This window comes from Protopterus annectens, chromosome 8.part0 (assembly GCF_019279795.1).
Source record: "Protopterus annectens isolate FY-2018-M chromosome 8.part0, PAN1.0, whole genome shotgun sequence".
Lineage (NCBI taxonomy): Eukaryota > Metazoa > Chordata > Ceratodontiformes > Protopteridae > Protopterus > Protopterus annectens.
Window position 1 is genome coordinate 1,017,370,009 of NC_056741.1, and position 16,752 is coordinate 1,017,386,760.

Consider the following 16,752-nt stretch of genomic DNA (forward strand, 5'->3'; position numbering starts at 1 on the left):
AGTCATCTACTCCAGGGAACTGCCAAATTGACAATGCCCCCTGAGAACTGACCCAGTTGTTTGGCATTTGGGAACTTGTGTGTACAGTGACCTAACTTTTTACAAATATGTGCCCAGAGTCATAAGAAGGTCTTTCTATATTGCACATCTTATAAACAAATTGTTTGTGACTAGATCTAGAGATGTTATTGTCCCCATTTACAAAGCTTTCAATAGGTCAATTATTTTGTATAATGCCCACTTTGGCATGTATCTGTCTAGACCCATGCAACAATTGGAATATCCACATAGATACCTTACTAAAAGGATACAAGTCCTAAACAAGAGGTCTTCCATGGACCACCTCAAGGATTTGTCGCTATACTCAGTATCCTACACAGTGCTTAGAGGTGACATGTCTGGCATACAAAGCATCCTCCGACCTAATACAGATGGACCTACTGAACATCAACAAGTCAAATGGCATCAGAAATACTCACTCCAGGTATCTAAACTGAATGTTGTGGAGAGATGGATATATATCACAGAGGCTACCACTGTTCCAGAACAGACTATCTATTCAAGTAAAACAAAGCTCATCCCTGTCTATATTCAAATGCAACTTAGATCTAAGGATGGGTAATAGAAAATGTACTCCAGGATTGCCCCTCATGCCACTAATAGATAGAGACAGTTCCTAAATGCTGCATTCCTTACATGGGTCCCCTTATATTATCTATAGTATGATCACATTTATTCTTGATAGGGCTAATATACAATTAACAACCGTGGGATGCAAAAAAACAATCAGAAAATGTTAATTCAAGCACCAAATGGGACATTGGCTAAGCTTAAAATGTCCTCCAAGTGAACCTATGTTGTGGTAGTAAATAGTTTTAAAAAAATTGCCCTTTTTAGATCACTAAGTGCCCGTCTCACCATCCACCTCCCCCTCCCCATCTTCAACAGCTTCTGGCACCTCTGAACAACACTGCAGGAGAATCTTTATTTTCCAACTATATATCTCATATATGGAACTCCCTTCCTAACTCCATTCTCTCAATCTCATCCACTAACCACTTTAAGCCATCACTTAAAACTTATCTAAAAAATAAGTGGCTATGTTCCTGTACTAATCCCTCATGAGTGCTCTGATATATCACAGTATACCCAAAACATATCCAACTTCTCCCCCAGTGTTTAATCCTTTGTCCTACCAATGTGTCTTAACCTTATATCTTGACATAAGTCATACTTACAAATAGTTCTAGCTATGTTCGAAGCCCAGGTTTTGTTGTCAAGATGTAACAAATTTGTATGTTCTTATGTATGCTACATTTTATTTACTTTATACTTTATTGATTATTGTAATGTGTGCATGAAAATTTACTATAACTCATGGTGCTTTTCTCCCCGGGCCTCTGCTGAAAAAGGACCTGTGTCCAGTCGGACTTTCCTGGTAAACAAATGTTAAATAAATAAATAAATTAATAAATAATAGTTTTAAGTGCTAATGACATTTTTCCTTATCATTTTAAAATCTTTGTTAGCATCTGCAAATCATGTAAAATATTCACTATACTATTAATCACTCTCCAGCTGTGGATATAGTAGAAAATGTCCAGAACTGGCATACTTTACCAATGAGGATGAAGACAGAGTAAATAAATTTCACTGGAAGTGGGTAAACACTTCTTCACCCACAGATGGGTGAAGATTACCAATGTACATGGAGTCATTACTAAAAGTTATCACTTATTTTTACTAAATATCTGTATTATGTAAAGGTTCCCTTTTCACTTGATGGGTGTATCTATTTATAAAAAGAAGAGGACATCCTCAGTGCACTCATTATACAAAATACTTTTATGCTTTCATTCACAGTGAAAAATGTGCCAATAGCTCCGGTTTCCTCCCACATCCCAAAGACATGCTGTAGGTGGATTGGATATGCTAAATTGGCCCTAGGCATGAGTGCATGCATATGTGTGCCTTCCGTGGAAGGTTGGGTGCTGGGCTGGCAACTCAACACCATAAAGCTCCACTGTCAATAATGAGTGGACGGGTGATCCACTGTGGCAACCCCTAACCGGGAAAATGCCGGAAGAAGAAGTTCATGAGACAGGTGTTGCATTAAATGATCATAGCTTTATTTTTCTAAGGAGTATTACAGAGTCCTATTTAACATAAATTTGGAGGCATTGCTTGCTGTCAATATGGACTGATGCCTCAGTAACTGCAAATTTATACAATTGAAGCTGTTTGCCAAATGGCTCTTTTCCAGTAGCAACAGTATTTTACCAATGTTAAAAAAGCCTCCATTTAGCCAAACTAGCTACTCTGTTTCAGGGTCACTTTCAGAAACTATGCATAATATGTCAATAATCACTCCCTAGCCATGGGCAAAGCAGTATTTGCCCAGAGCCAGAATAACTTAAGAGGATGAAATCTGAATGGGTAAAATTGGCCAGGAGAAGGTAAATTCAGTGATTATTAGTATTACAATATATATCAAAGCAAAGTTCCCCTGCACGTAGGGAGTTGCACGGCAAATAGCAAGACCATCAAAAAAGGATTAAGCCAGCAACAAGTGAGCCATGAAAATTGTAGTTTATTAAAACTACTTAAGACTTCATGAAAATCTTAATTAAACAGACCGGTTTCGGCCTGGATTTAACCTGGCCTTCTTCATTGTATAACAGAAAAAAGCTTGTCAACTGAAAAAAGTCTTATATAGTAAAGCAAAACATATGATTGGCTGACAAGACACATCCTAGTCATTAAACTCATGAATATTCATGTTACACTAAGTAATATTTATACATCACAAAAATTTTTCTCATAAATATTCATTAAGCCCTGGATTAAATAGGGCACCAAGTTTAGTAATCCATTTCTTTTCTTTTGCATCAAGTTTGTGATGCCAACCAGATTTATGGGTTCGATCACCAATGAGTTTGTCAATAATAATGAAATGAAACTGAGCTGTTTGATGTTTAAGTGTGTGTTTATATAGAGCATTGGAAGTTCTTTTACATTTAATGTCACTCAAATGTTCTGACATACGTAGCCTGAAGGGCCGAGAGGTCTGACCTATATAAAAAGAGTGGCAACTACAACAAGCCATATAGATAGCCCAGTCAGTGTTACAATTGGCAAAAAATCGAATGTCAAATACTGTGCTACAGTTTCGAAAAGAAAAAGAACATATATTGGGAATTATGGTATTGATATTACCATCCGCCTTCAATATGTTCCAATTGTCCTTGATTATATCCATAAATCTGTTAGTATTTCTACCAAATGTAGTAGTGAAACGTAATATATTTTTTGACAAAGATTTCTTTTTATATGTCAATAGATCATGTCTGTGTAGACCCGAAGCATGGTTTTGGGCCATGGTAACATACCCTGAACTGTAACCCCTATTCATGAATCTATGGTATAGATCCTGAGAATAATGTTTAAAACTGACATCATCCGAGCAATTACGTCTAATTCTGATAAACTGTGATTTTGGAATGTTTCTGGCTATATGTTTTGGATGATAGCTGGAGGCATGGAGTAAGGTGTTGTATTGGGGAAACTTCCTATATACTTCAGTATTCAAGGAATTATCCTAATTTCTTGTGACCAGAACATATAAAAAGAAATCTTTGTCAAAAAATATATGTTCTTTTTCTTTTCGTAAAGGCAAAAACCTAGCAGCATATTTTAATCATTACAAACATCATTCTGATTCTGTACTACCTCAGTTATATCAGACCACTATTCTGGGTGACAAACTTATTGGCTGTTTCCCTTGTGGTCATTGCATCAATTGTAAACATATTCTGAAATCCAAAGAATTCAGTAGCAGAAACAGTAGCACAGTATTTGACATTCGATTTTTTTGCCAATTGTAACACTGACTGGGCTATCTATATGGCTTGTTGCAGTTGCCACTCTTTTTATATAGGTCAGACCTCTCGGCCCTTCAGGCTACGTATGTCAGAACATTTGAGTGACATTAAATGTAAAAGAACTTCCAATGCTCTATATAACACACACTTAAACATCAAACAGCTCAGTTTCATTTTATTATTATTGACAAACTCATTGGTGATCGAACCCATAAATCTGGTTGGCATCACAAACTTGATGCAAAAGAAAAGAAATGGATTACTAAACTTGGTGCCCTATTTAATCCAGGGCTTAATGAATATTTATGAGAAAAATTTTTGTGATGTATAAATATTACTTAGTGTAACATGAATATTCATGAGTTTAATGACTAGGATGTGTCTTGTCAGCCAATCATATGTTTTGCTTTACTATATAAGACTTTTTTCAGTTGACAAGCTTTTTTCTGTTATACACTGAAGAAGGCCAGGTTAAATCCAGGCCGAAACCGGTCTGTTTAATTAAGCTTTTCATGAAGTCTTAAGTAGTTTTAATAAACTACAATTTTCATGGCTCACTTGTTGCTGGCTTGATCCTTTTTTTATTACAATATATAGTCATTTAAAACTATATTTCTTGCTATTATTAAATAACTTGATTACGTAAATGCCATTTTTTCCCCTCAATGAATGTCTCTGCAGGAAGGAGAGATGTCCTTGTTACACTGTGAGTACATTTCTGTACATGCAGTATAACTTGCAGTATAGTTTATGGTGTTGAGTTGCCGTATTAAGTATTTGTTGCCCTCTCCCATGAAACATAAGATAGCTCCTGCATTGCATGTTGTTTTGTGGAACTGTAAGCTGTTATTTTTATTTGTTTCACATTTATTTACTTTCACAAACTTGTCACTGATGTTAATGTCAGTAAGTCTGAACATCAATTCTTAGTCAGCTACTAAATGTAACTTTTTCTGTTGTAATTCTAGTTTACCGTGATTAAAAATATACCACTTACCCAATCAAATAGCTCCATTTAAAGTATATTTTACAAATACTATGGAATACTTACTAGCCCTTTCACCTCTTTTCTTTCTTGATATATGCATTTACAACTTTTAGCTGTCCTAAATATTTTTCTCAAGTTATTACATACATTCTCCTCTCTTATTTCTTTCATCTTGCTATTCATAATTTTCCTCAACAGAGATGCCTTTTGTTTTTGATCTGTTATATCCTGTCATTGCTGAAATTAGTCTTTTATAACTTTTATCTTTGAAATATGTTACTTGTAGACTAATTATATGTTTATTCCTTCCAGAAAGTTATGTAAAATAAGGTTTGCTTTCCCATAGCAGTCAATCTATAACTGCATTTTAATAATCGCAAAGTCTGAAATATAACTATGATACTAACTCTAAGATTATTGTACTTTATCATTAGGGGGTTACTCCAATGTATGCAACTTCAGAATTAGTATGTATTATTTGCACTTAAAGCTGTGCTAGTCCAAGGATTGCAACTGCAGTTCCCATAATATCAATAATCCCCTTTATGTGTAGATATTACGGGGACAGGCAATTTGACCACAAGGAAGTTGTAGAATATGGATAATTGATCAAAAATGTAATCAAAGGAGGTTGCTTTTACAAAGTTGGCATTGCTCTTTACCCTCATGATATGGTACCCTTGGAGTTAATGACATCAGATAAGACAGTATGTGACCAAACCTAGTTTATAAGGGAAGTGAACAGATTTTTTTTTCTCAATGGTCCTGTTTCTTGGATGTCTGATAATTGGAGTCCCCTAGTAATACTGTTTTATCATTTAAGCTTTTTTCCTGGATTCATTGTGCTCATCGCTAGTCATGGAAGTAGCACAGTAACATCTCAAATAAATTATATCTTCATTGTTTATTTTAACTTTAATGTCTAAATTTAGTCCTAGACTTGAGCTTGTCTTTTGTGTAAACAGAAACTTTGCAATCCATCCCACAATGAGAGGAGGGGATGGAGGTAGAGTTATGTTAGCACAACCCTAGATGTTATTTCCCACAGGATCTGCTGCAGATACAGTTACTGTACCTTATAGCCTTTGTAATAGTAGAGCAGTCCTTGTAAAAGGTTTTGATGATTGCATTAATGTTTAGTATGTTTCTTTCACAAGAATAGTTTGAAACTGCCTATTTATTATTTAGGCTTATAACAAACATAAATGATAATCTTCCTTTCTTTTATTTGTAGCTGTTTCCAGCTATTTCAGCTCTACAGGTATTTAGATTGTGTTCAAAAATGCAAATGTTCCATTCAATAGATGAACATCCAGATGTGAAAAATAAACCTCAGACTGATAGGCAAACTGCTGACTAATTCATCTCCTTCTAGATAGTCCAGGAGAAATCCCAGACAATGATGTCCACAGTAGGACATCTGCATATGACCCCATCATGCCCTGCATTCTACCACACATTTCCAGTTGTGTGACATTTGCATTAAGTTAAATAACTGGCAGACAAAAGTTTCAAGTATTCCACAAAATCCTGTATTAATCTATAATCTATAAAAGTGTTTGAGTCAAAACTCAGTATAACAGAAGTTTCAATGACTGGAGATAGTAAAGGATATGAGTTTTAATTCAGTTACCAAACAACCAAGCTAGAATTCCTAGCTGATTTTCATAAATATCTCAGATGGTTTCTTACTTTTTATCTTAAGCATTAAGACTTTCAGTGAACCTTTCAGTATACTTGCAGTATGGCTGGACAAGGGATTTTTATTTCAGTTTACTCAGTTGGCCATTAGTTTTACTGTAATGTAGAAATCCTAGAACCTGAATGCAGCTCCTGACATTCTGGACTCTGCATATAGAAAGGGTACTTTTTGTCTGCTTTCTAAATATTGACACCATGGTGGAGATTGCTTTGGACATAGCCTGACTGCTGCAGGCTACTTTACTGGTACTATTGCAGCTACTATGACATGTTCACAGCTTTGTGAAACTGTCATGGTAGTTTAAATTTAATGGATTATTTGTGATATTTAAAAAATGTAATATGTTTCTAGAATGGCACTGAATATTACATTCTGAATTTACTTGGTTAATACTGTTTTTAGGCCATTTGTGACATAATTTTGTTAAACTGCTATTTCAACTCTGGTATATTTTGAAAGATTATATTATACATCAATTTTAAAGTGTCCACTTTTCACTGGACTTGTGAAGCTACCAGTCTATGGTTTTGCCATCCATTTCAGGCTTGTTATTTGTCTGCCTTTGCTATTTCATTAGGTTGTGCATTCAAGCACTGATGTTACTCTAAGTTTATAGTCTAGGATTACTACCTTCATTTTAAAAATATTTATAGATCTACTGGGCTACAGGAATGGAATATGTTGTAAGACATTCTGCTGTGGATTGTTTTTCTGGCTTTTGCTGACACCTTGTTTCAACTTATTATAAGTTAAATGTATCCAGCCTTTTTGTAAAACCATTCCTGGTCTTTTTATACACTCTTCTTGACTCCTAAATTATGGTTTATGGGTTACGTCTGGCAGTCGATGAAGAGGACTGAGGCTATGAGCTGTTAACAAGCAATTTCCTGTGGTGCAGTATTTAACTTCTTCAGCCTTCTTTTACTTTCTCTGTTCTGCTGAGCAAGTCACTTTAGCAGACATTGCTTTGGAGCATTTGAGAATATGGACTGGGCTCATTAATGGACTTCTGGACTGCATGCCTAGTAACTACCCATGTAGATGTATGATTCTTTCAGCTATCCTGGCAATTAATGAAACCTTACATAAACATTCATCTATTTATTTGAAGGCTAGTCTGATGCATTTACTGAATATATTTTAATTAGCAATTAATGACTTGATTAGAATCTATTTTTGCAAAGTCAATTGTGTATTAAAGATTTATCCAACAACGGGTTAGTTTTGCTTCAGTATAGTTACTTTGAGTTCATTGTGATTTCTTTGCCTATTATATTATGGGGTACTAATTTTATATCATAACAGTCTAGCAGTATTTTAGTCTAGGATTTCATCTTTGAAATACAGTCACTTGATATACCTTATTTAGAATTTTAAACAACAGTTTAACTATTTTTAAGATGATAAGTTAGTGATTTTTTGTCTTTTATCTTGAAGGGATAATTCACAGAGATTTTAATCAATGTTCAGAGGACTTGTTTAAAATGTACCTAGCATATTGCTTCATTTCACTGATCTAACCTTAGTATATTGTGTTTACCGAAAGCAAAACTATGCCATTTCTGTTACTAAACAATTTCTTTCCAATTTAAAGGAATAGGAGTTTGCACTTTAAATATCGGTTTGGCTACCCTGATCCATTATATATATTTAATTAAGAGTTTTTGCTTGTTTGTTTGTGTTTTTCAGATTGGGACTTTCTTGTCATTATTTTACCATTTACTGAACACATGGTCCATCTAATATGTCAGGCCAGTGTATATGTTCTGGTATTCATAGACACCAGAGAATCATGTGAAAAGGAATTGATGCATCAGGCCCCGATTAACGCTGATCAATAGCCGTTAGTACCATTAATCACCACCCAGGATAAAATCATTTTTAAAACAGGAATTTTCCTATCTCTAAGTGAAACACAAGAAGTTAATGAATTAACAGGTATAACAGTGCTTGATGGATTCGATTTTTTGTACACAGAAGGGACATTTTAATGAACATAGACTGAATCTTTGCTTTACTTAATTACAACATGATGGGTTGATAACCAGTTTGTTAAGAGAGTTGAATCTGCCATTTATCATGGACTCATGGTTTGATGACAAGTTTGACCCATACATGGCATGTAGCTTATCCATAAAATGTCATTCTGATTCTGCACCAAGGCAGAATAGTATCAGCTGTTTGGTAGCCATCAGATTTTGAGCAAGATTTTAAATGATTCCAATTTAAAACAAGGACAACAAATCCTTTGACTTTGTCTATGGTACCATGAGAAATTATATTGTCTGTTGTCTTCTACCCAATACTTTTCAGGTTTTTATACAAGGAATCATAATGTCTGTCATTACTTTCACTTCTCGTCAACCACACTGGTTCATTTCATTTGGTTTTACTTTTACCTGGTAATGGAACTTACAGTAATACCATAGAATTCCTTCAGATGACAGTGGCATTAGGCTTTGTTCAGGTCTTGTCCTCTGCTCCCCTTGTTTAATGGTATTTGTTGGACTTCGATCCATTGGCATGGTTCTTATCCAGTTTAGGAGTAATCAATGTGTTTTAACATAGACCTTAGTCCAAAACATTATGACAGAAATGACTAGATCGTTATGGTTCATATGAGAACATTAATAAAACTTATTCTATTTTTCCCTTCAGATTCCTGTAACATGCATAACTCACCATTTCATGAAATGGGTACAAACAATTCACTTATTAAATGTCTTCAAACTGTAAAAAATGTAAGTTTTGACTTTGTCCACTGCCTCAGATTTCATTCCATGCTAAAATCTGACCTGCTGAAATGACTCAGAAATTCAGGTTACTGTAATAGGCTTGTACTTTCATGTTCCCTGACAGAAGGAAGAAAACTCTTCATATATGCTTCCTGTTTCTCTCTTCTGGGATGCTGACGTCCTTGCTCATCTTGCCTCCTTCTGTCTTGAAGACCGGAGCCAGTATATGGTGTAATTATAAAGGCAGAGTGATAAATTGTGTCACTTTTAACAAACAACCAATGAAGCACTCTTTCTGGTGCAAAACCTTGTGCATCTTAACATTTTATAATCTTTTAATAAATGCCTCTCTTTGTTTCCTAAATTAGATTGTGTTTTGGCCTTAAGGTATTACTTAATCATGACAGAAACACCCTATCTGCTCAAACTACAACAATGCTCTACAAACTCAGTATCACTTCTTTCCATGTTTTTTCATGTTGCACTTTTCAGTGACACACCATTTTTAGAGTTTGGACAGTATCACACAAAAGAAGACAAAGTCAAAATTCATCTTTATACACTGAAACTACAGTTTTCACATGCATAGTGTTGTCTTTTCTTTTCTGGCAGGCAACATTTCATTATACAGGAGGAAAGGGAATATTTATTCAACTCCTTTTGCTCTAGGAAGTAAAACTCCATGAAGAAATTATCAAAGTCTTTGGCCATTTCTCTCTATTCTGTTTCTGTCATCCAAGCCTCTTGAAGGCATGTGTTGGGTCTTTTGAATGACACATAGGTCACTGCATACTTCATGTCAATGTATTTATTAAAACAAAGCTTATGCTATTTAAAACCACTTTTTACTTCCATTGTTCTGGACTTAATACAAACAAATGGATATCAGATTCTGAGATAGCTTGATGTCACATCACTTGAGATGTAATGGACCGACATTTTTCTCTTTATAATGGCATCATTCATTGTCTCAACAAGTGTGCGCAGTATACACTGCAAAGCATTGAATTTGCCAACCCACTACTTGCAGATAAACTGCAGAAATCTGTTGATAAGTTGTGCTCAGCAGCTGAAGTAGGAAAAATCTCAGTAACATCCTAAGGGAACCCTTCATCTCCAAGCCTACTGCATCATCTCCTGGTATCAAGTAATAAATCACAGGTACTTAGCCTGTGTTTCTGACATGGAATCTGGCAACTTCTTATTAAAATCTCTGCTAAAAAGAGCCCTTAGCCATGTCTTTTGTAACCAGTGACTGACCACAACAATTTGCATAATGCCTCGGTAATCCACACATTTGGTGATGCACCCCCCCCAAAGTGTGCATGTTCTTTCTGTGACTACTGGCCTTGTTTTCCCAGGGTATTTCTTCATTGTCCATGCACCAAGCCACATTTTTTAGTACTTCTATTCTCCTAACATCCCCACCCTCATCTCCACAAAGACAAAACAGACCCTTCTGTCTTTTGACCAGGCTTTAATGCACATTCTATACCCTTTTTTGTCAAACATTTTATTTAGTATCATAAGTTTTCAATCACCTTATGTCTTTATTTCACATTGAATACTTTATTCCCCAAGTTTAATAAAAGTATTCAATCAACTTACTGAAATCAAGTCAGATGCCTTTGTTAGTAGATAGCCAAGACCCTTTACCATGTAGCCAAGTATCTGAAACCCTCACAATCCCATGCCAGCCCCACTATTCTACTAAATTAGGTTGACTAGCAATTGCCTTAAGCTACCAGTATAGAAATAGGATCATAGCACATTACTAGACTATTAACCCAGAGGCCACTTTAAGCCTAGCCATTTCAACCCAATGTAATACTGTAGAAGTACAAGTCTATACCCAAGATTGCATTTAGGGATGACTGCCCATGTCCAGGAGGGTTATGGGTGTATCCCTGGTAAGAATTTACAGTGCCTCAGGTTCCTCTTGAACGGTGTCATAGAGATGCTCTGTTTCACATGAATTGGTAGCCTGTTCCAAAGATGTGGCATTTGTTGGGAGATAAATCTGTCCCTCTAGCATGTCCTATTTAAATTGTAGGCCATGTTTAAGTCCCTGGAATGGGTAGCCCTAGACCAATTTGATTTACAGATCTCCAGTACGGTCATTAGTTTTGGGTCTTGGGTTGCTCTGTAGGCCAGGCATAAGTCTCCCTTAAGAAGTCTACATGATACGGAGTATAGTGACAGGGATTTTAGTTGGTCTGTGTAAGGTACATGCTGGAGGCCCTTGATCTTCTTTGTTAGAAACCTCTGAGGTCTCCCTAATTGTTGTAGGTGCTTAGTACAGTACATACCAAATGGGGCGTTATACTCAATTATGGGCCAGATAAGTGCTGAGTATGGGGGGGGGGTCATAACTTCTTTTGCTCTCAAGGTGATGCCTTTACTAAGCAAGTGAGCTACATGAAAAGCTTTCCTTACAAAGGCAGACACATGGTGGTCAAAGTTAAGGTCACAGTCAACCTGTGATCCCAGGTCCCTTACCACTTCATGGGTACTTAGGGTATTGTTATAGATTTGATAGTGTGAAGGGACATTGTTTGTGCCGAAGGGAATGAGGATGCATTTCTTTGCATTCACTTTGAGACTGTGAGTAATACACCAGTCATTGGTCTGTGTGAGACCCTCTTGGAGTATACTGACATCATTTGGGGAATTCAATGATTGCACCTATTTTGCAGTCATCTGCAAACTTGGTCAGCCACAACCCTTTAGTTTTGACCTGAACTTCTGAGAAGTATATACCAAACAGTAGTGGGCCCAGCACTGACCCCTGTGGCACCATGCTGGTATCATATCTGCTGGTTGATGTGGAGTCACCCACTTTGATAGTGTGTATCCGGTTTGTAAGCCAGTTAACAACCCATCTTACAATGAATGGGTTTACATTCAGTTTGCTAAGTTTATCAGTATTGCCTAAATGTGGGATTGTGGTGAAAGCCTTTGCTAAGTCGAGGTATGCTGTGTGCACAGATTTACCCTCATCAATGGCCTTGGGCACACTTTCAAAGAAATCCACCAGATTTAACAGGCAGGATCTGCCCTTCACGAAGTCAAACTGGGTAGGATCCAGGATTTGGAGGTCACCCATGTCTTCATTTATGAGGTCCATAATGATAAATTCCATGCCTTACAGATGAGGCTGATCAGACTTATGGGTCTGTAATTCCCCAGGTCTGTTGCTAGGCCACCTTTGTGGAGGGGAATAACTGTTGCTGTTCTCCATTCTGCAGGAACAAAGCCTGTGGTTACGCTATGATTAAAAAGGGCACTTAGTGGTCATGCTAGTTCATGTTTTAGCCTGTTTAGAAGACAGCCTGGGATGTCATTTTGTCCCACAGAGCCCATGTTCTTTGCCTTGGACAGGGTTTTGAGGACCTGATCTTCAAATATGTAAGGTGGGGGGAAGTTTGAGGGAGGGTTTGTTGTAAGTTAGGAGGGGATAAGGGAGTGAAATTTTCACCGTCAATACCTGCTAGCAGGTTCACAATCTCTGTGTGGTCAGTGTGTATGATACCGTTGTCCACTAGTACTGCATATGCTTGGGTCCTCCCCTTTAGGTTACATACATAGCTGTAAAAGGCCTTATGGTTATCCTTGACAGTACTTGCTAGGTTTGTCTCAAAGGAGCTCTTGGAGGACTTGACAAGTTGTCTTATTTGCCTGTTAAGGCTGAGGTGGGTGTATTTTCATTGTTGGGTCCTTGTGTTTGTTTTCTTGTTCAGCAACTTTTTGCATTTATTGCAGAGTTTGTTGGTGCTGGAAGTCCACCATGACAGCTTGATTTTACTTGGGGCTCTGGCTTTTATGCTATTTGGTACAGCCGAGTTTATACACTTATGCAAGTGATTGTACAGGGCTTTAGTGTAAGATTCAGTGTAGTTATCACTTTCAGCTTGGGGTGGGGCTTGGAATGTATTAATGCCTTCACTTAGGAGGGTATAGTTTGCCTTGGTTAAGTTTGTTAAGTCTGATTTCACCCTTTGTGAGTTCAGGTGTTAGGGTCAGTTCGAAGGTGACTGATTTGTGCTCAGTTTTAACTAATGAGGGTCCAACAGTTGCAGCAGTGCGCCTGTTTGACATGTTTGTGAAGATCAGATCTAGAATGTTTGTTCCTCTAGTCAGGGAATGGACAATTTGCTCCACGGCATTTGAATTCATAAAGTGAAGCAACTTTTGTGCTAGCGAGTTTGGGCTAGAGTAGGTTTCTCAGTTGATGGTGGGATAATTGAAATTCCCCATAGCCAGTGTGTTTAGTAAAATTTGGATTGTCTTCAGTTTGGCTAAGTAGGCTTCATGGGTGTCATGACCCATGGAGGGGGATCTATAACTCTCTAGGACTTAAATGAGGGTCTTAGCCACCGTAACCTGGACATGCAGTAACTTTATGGAGTTGCCCAATCTAACTAGACGTGAGGTGAATTTAGCTATAATATAGATTAAACATGCCAGGGTGGTGCTTGCTGAACTGCTATAGCTTAAAGGGGCATCTCTACTTTGTCTTGCATCTGACCTCAGCATAATTGTCTACTGCTACAACCTTCTTTTTCCATCCCAGGGTAGGCTATGCTGCCTGTTTTGCCCCTTTTCAGAGAAATAATATTTTCTTGCCAGAGAAGTAACATTTTCATGCTAGATATTTTAGACCACCGCATTGGAAAAGGTATATTTCCACAATCTGCTGATTTTGTCTTTTTTTGTCCTGTGGAAGGCTCTGTTGACTGCCTCATCCTCCTCTCTGATGCTCTCTGGATATTTATCTCACTTTATTTGCTACTGTCATTTTACTGATCTCTGACAGAAGAGTTTTAATCTGCCCACTGGCCTGGCACTCATAGGGAGACTGGGGAAACTTGATTGCTTTGCCAATAGATCAGACTACCTATGTCCCAGAATACATATAATCTCTGCTACCTTTCTGCCCTACCCCTTTCCATGCTGAGCTACCTGAATCTAACCCCACCTCTTTGGTCATAGATTGACATAATGGTGTCTATCCCCATCCCACCCCAAGCAGTGCATTGCCCTGCATCCTCGGGTTTGCCAGATGAGCATGAAGGAAAGGTGAGAGGAGGACAACTTTCTTTTGTCTCCCATTTTCTTCCTCACCTCCACCAAGATTCTTCTGACTGTATCTGTTTGAATAAGAGTACTATTTATAAGATATGAGTTGGAGGCAGCTTTTTTTATTTAATGTAACTATGCAGAGACATCATATAAGTGGTGCACACGCTGATTAATTGTCAAGACTTTGTAGGAATGCTTTACAAATTTATCTTAATATTCTACAACTAATTTGTTAAGCTTTATTTAAAAGAAATAGACTGTGAGCCTAAATCACATTATCCAGCAAGCTAAAATGTGAATATAAATGTGCATGGATAGTTGAATTAACTTTATTTTCAAATACTTTACAGATGGCTTGAATTATATTTACTTCTTTTACACTGTTTTATCAGGATAGGACATGTGACTATGAGATACTGATGTTGACAAAGAATATTGAAATAAAATTAAGGAAATAACTTATACAATTAAGAGAGATATGGAATGATGTGACTTTTTTGGATAGATTAGTTGAATTAAGGCAATGTGGTAGACTCAACCATTCCAAAAGGAATGGTGAAATATTTGAAAAGTATTTGCTGAAAAGGTACTCATCTAATGTTCTGTAATAAGTGACCTTTCTTCTTGCATGCTGTTTACAACCTGCCATCACTCATGTTGTCTGGGCCTCTTAGATGAAGAAGGCATCAACTCCATTACCTTTGATGGAAAAATAAGCTTTGTTATTGTAGACTTCTGGTTGTATGATCTAGTGAACATTATATTTTCTTTTTGTACCAGATTTTGGACAGGCTCTGTAAACAAGACACATGGGAATGAAGGCCTGACTATGATCAAGTCAATCTAATACTGATTGCTGAATGGAGTCCTGGCTGATCTCTCACAGGAGTGGGAAAGTCTGTGCTTTCCATCAGCTTACGCATACTGATAGGAAAGAAGTGGCCCAGTCCTCTGCAGTGCTATTGCCTGCTGGGGGACATTATTGTGTTTCCTGTAAGCAATGATCACGCATTAGCCTTTGACACTTATGTCTGAAATCATTTGTGGACTGTATAGAAGGCATATTGAGCACAATTCAGCCACCAGGAAATGGCATTAGTATGTAAAAAGAAAATCCATTGATGACTGTAGGGGTGATGATCATACAGAGACTCAAATCCAATGTGGAAGGAATGAGCACAATTAATTGTGATGGGATCATGTGTTTAGCAAGCACTGTAGGTCAGTGAAAAAAGCATAGCAGATGCATATTTCTTTTGAATGATGCATGGGTGTGGTTATGTATAAGAAACTATGTAATGTTTTGGCTCATTTTGTTCAAAAACTAGGAAAGAACCTGTGTTTCACTTTTTTTTTTTCAGATACGCATTTGTATCCATTTGGCCCATCAGAAGGAGACCAAGTAAATCCAAAAGCTGATGATGGTGGATCTCCTGCAATACCTATCTCAGTAGCATTCCATTTTTTTGAAAAATCTTACACATCACTTTTTGTAAGTTACATTTTACATTTTTGTTGTGGTCAGTTTTAATAGTCAACTGAAATACATTCATTTATTTGCAGTAGTCATTCAACAAGCATGAAGAAATGTCATATGTAAATGTCATATTTTATGAGGATATTTTTGTTAATCTTTACAAGACAAAGTGTTTATAATAAGCGTGATAAATAGAAATTTGGTCAAAATTTTTCAGTCTGTCATTATTCATGCCAGCATTTATTCTATTCAACTCGATCTGAATTATATGTCAGGCTCTTTAATTTTATTAGTTTGAGTAGTGATGTAAAGTGTATTTCTACATGTTGACCACAATTCTGTGCTATTTAAGTAAGCGTACCTACTTCACTGATATGCAGCTGCAGTTAACTAAAGCTATATTACCTTTAAAGCAATTTAGTTGAAAATGGAGGCACTTACACAAATCCATGAGTCCATGGAGGTGCTCAAATGTTTGTTCACGAAAGAACACATTTACAACCTATACTAATTCTGACAGAATATTCAGTTAGAACACCATCAACTTATTATTTGGATAATATATCACTTTTGAAAATGGCACGTATATATATATATATATACATACTGGGTTGGGAAGGTGACCTAAGGGTTGAGAGGGTAGCCTAATGGTTAAGGTGTTTGTCTTGCAAACGCAAGGTGCAGCGTTTGAGTCTCACAAGGGATAATTGGCTAGGTTTAAAATGGCTCGCTAGGGCAGTTATGAACCTATATACATGTGTGTGTGCATGTTTGCATGTGAGATCACAGCAGTGTGGATTTATGAGGTTGTACTTACCCTGCTGTTGTGCAGTCTCGCAGTTGGTATAAAAAGGTAGCAGGGAGTTTGGGCCTCCCTTTAAAAAAAC

The 16,752-nt window shown here is 36.9% G+C and overlaps 1 protein-coding gene across 1 annotated transcript in view; it reads left to right on the forward strand.

Annotated features, from left to right (window-relative positions):
• LOC122809199 (alpha-tectorin-like) overlaps nt 1–16,752 on the forward strand; it is a 1,556,410-nt gene that overhangs the window by 127,846 nt on the left and 1,411,812 nt on the right. Inside the window, exon 4 of the mRNA XM_044080507.1 lies at nt 15,750–15,880. Coding sequence (XP_043936442.1) covers nt 15,750–15,880 — 131 coding nt within the window. The remainder of the gene's footprint in view (nt 1–15,749; nt 15,881–16,752) is intronic.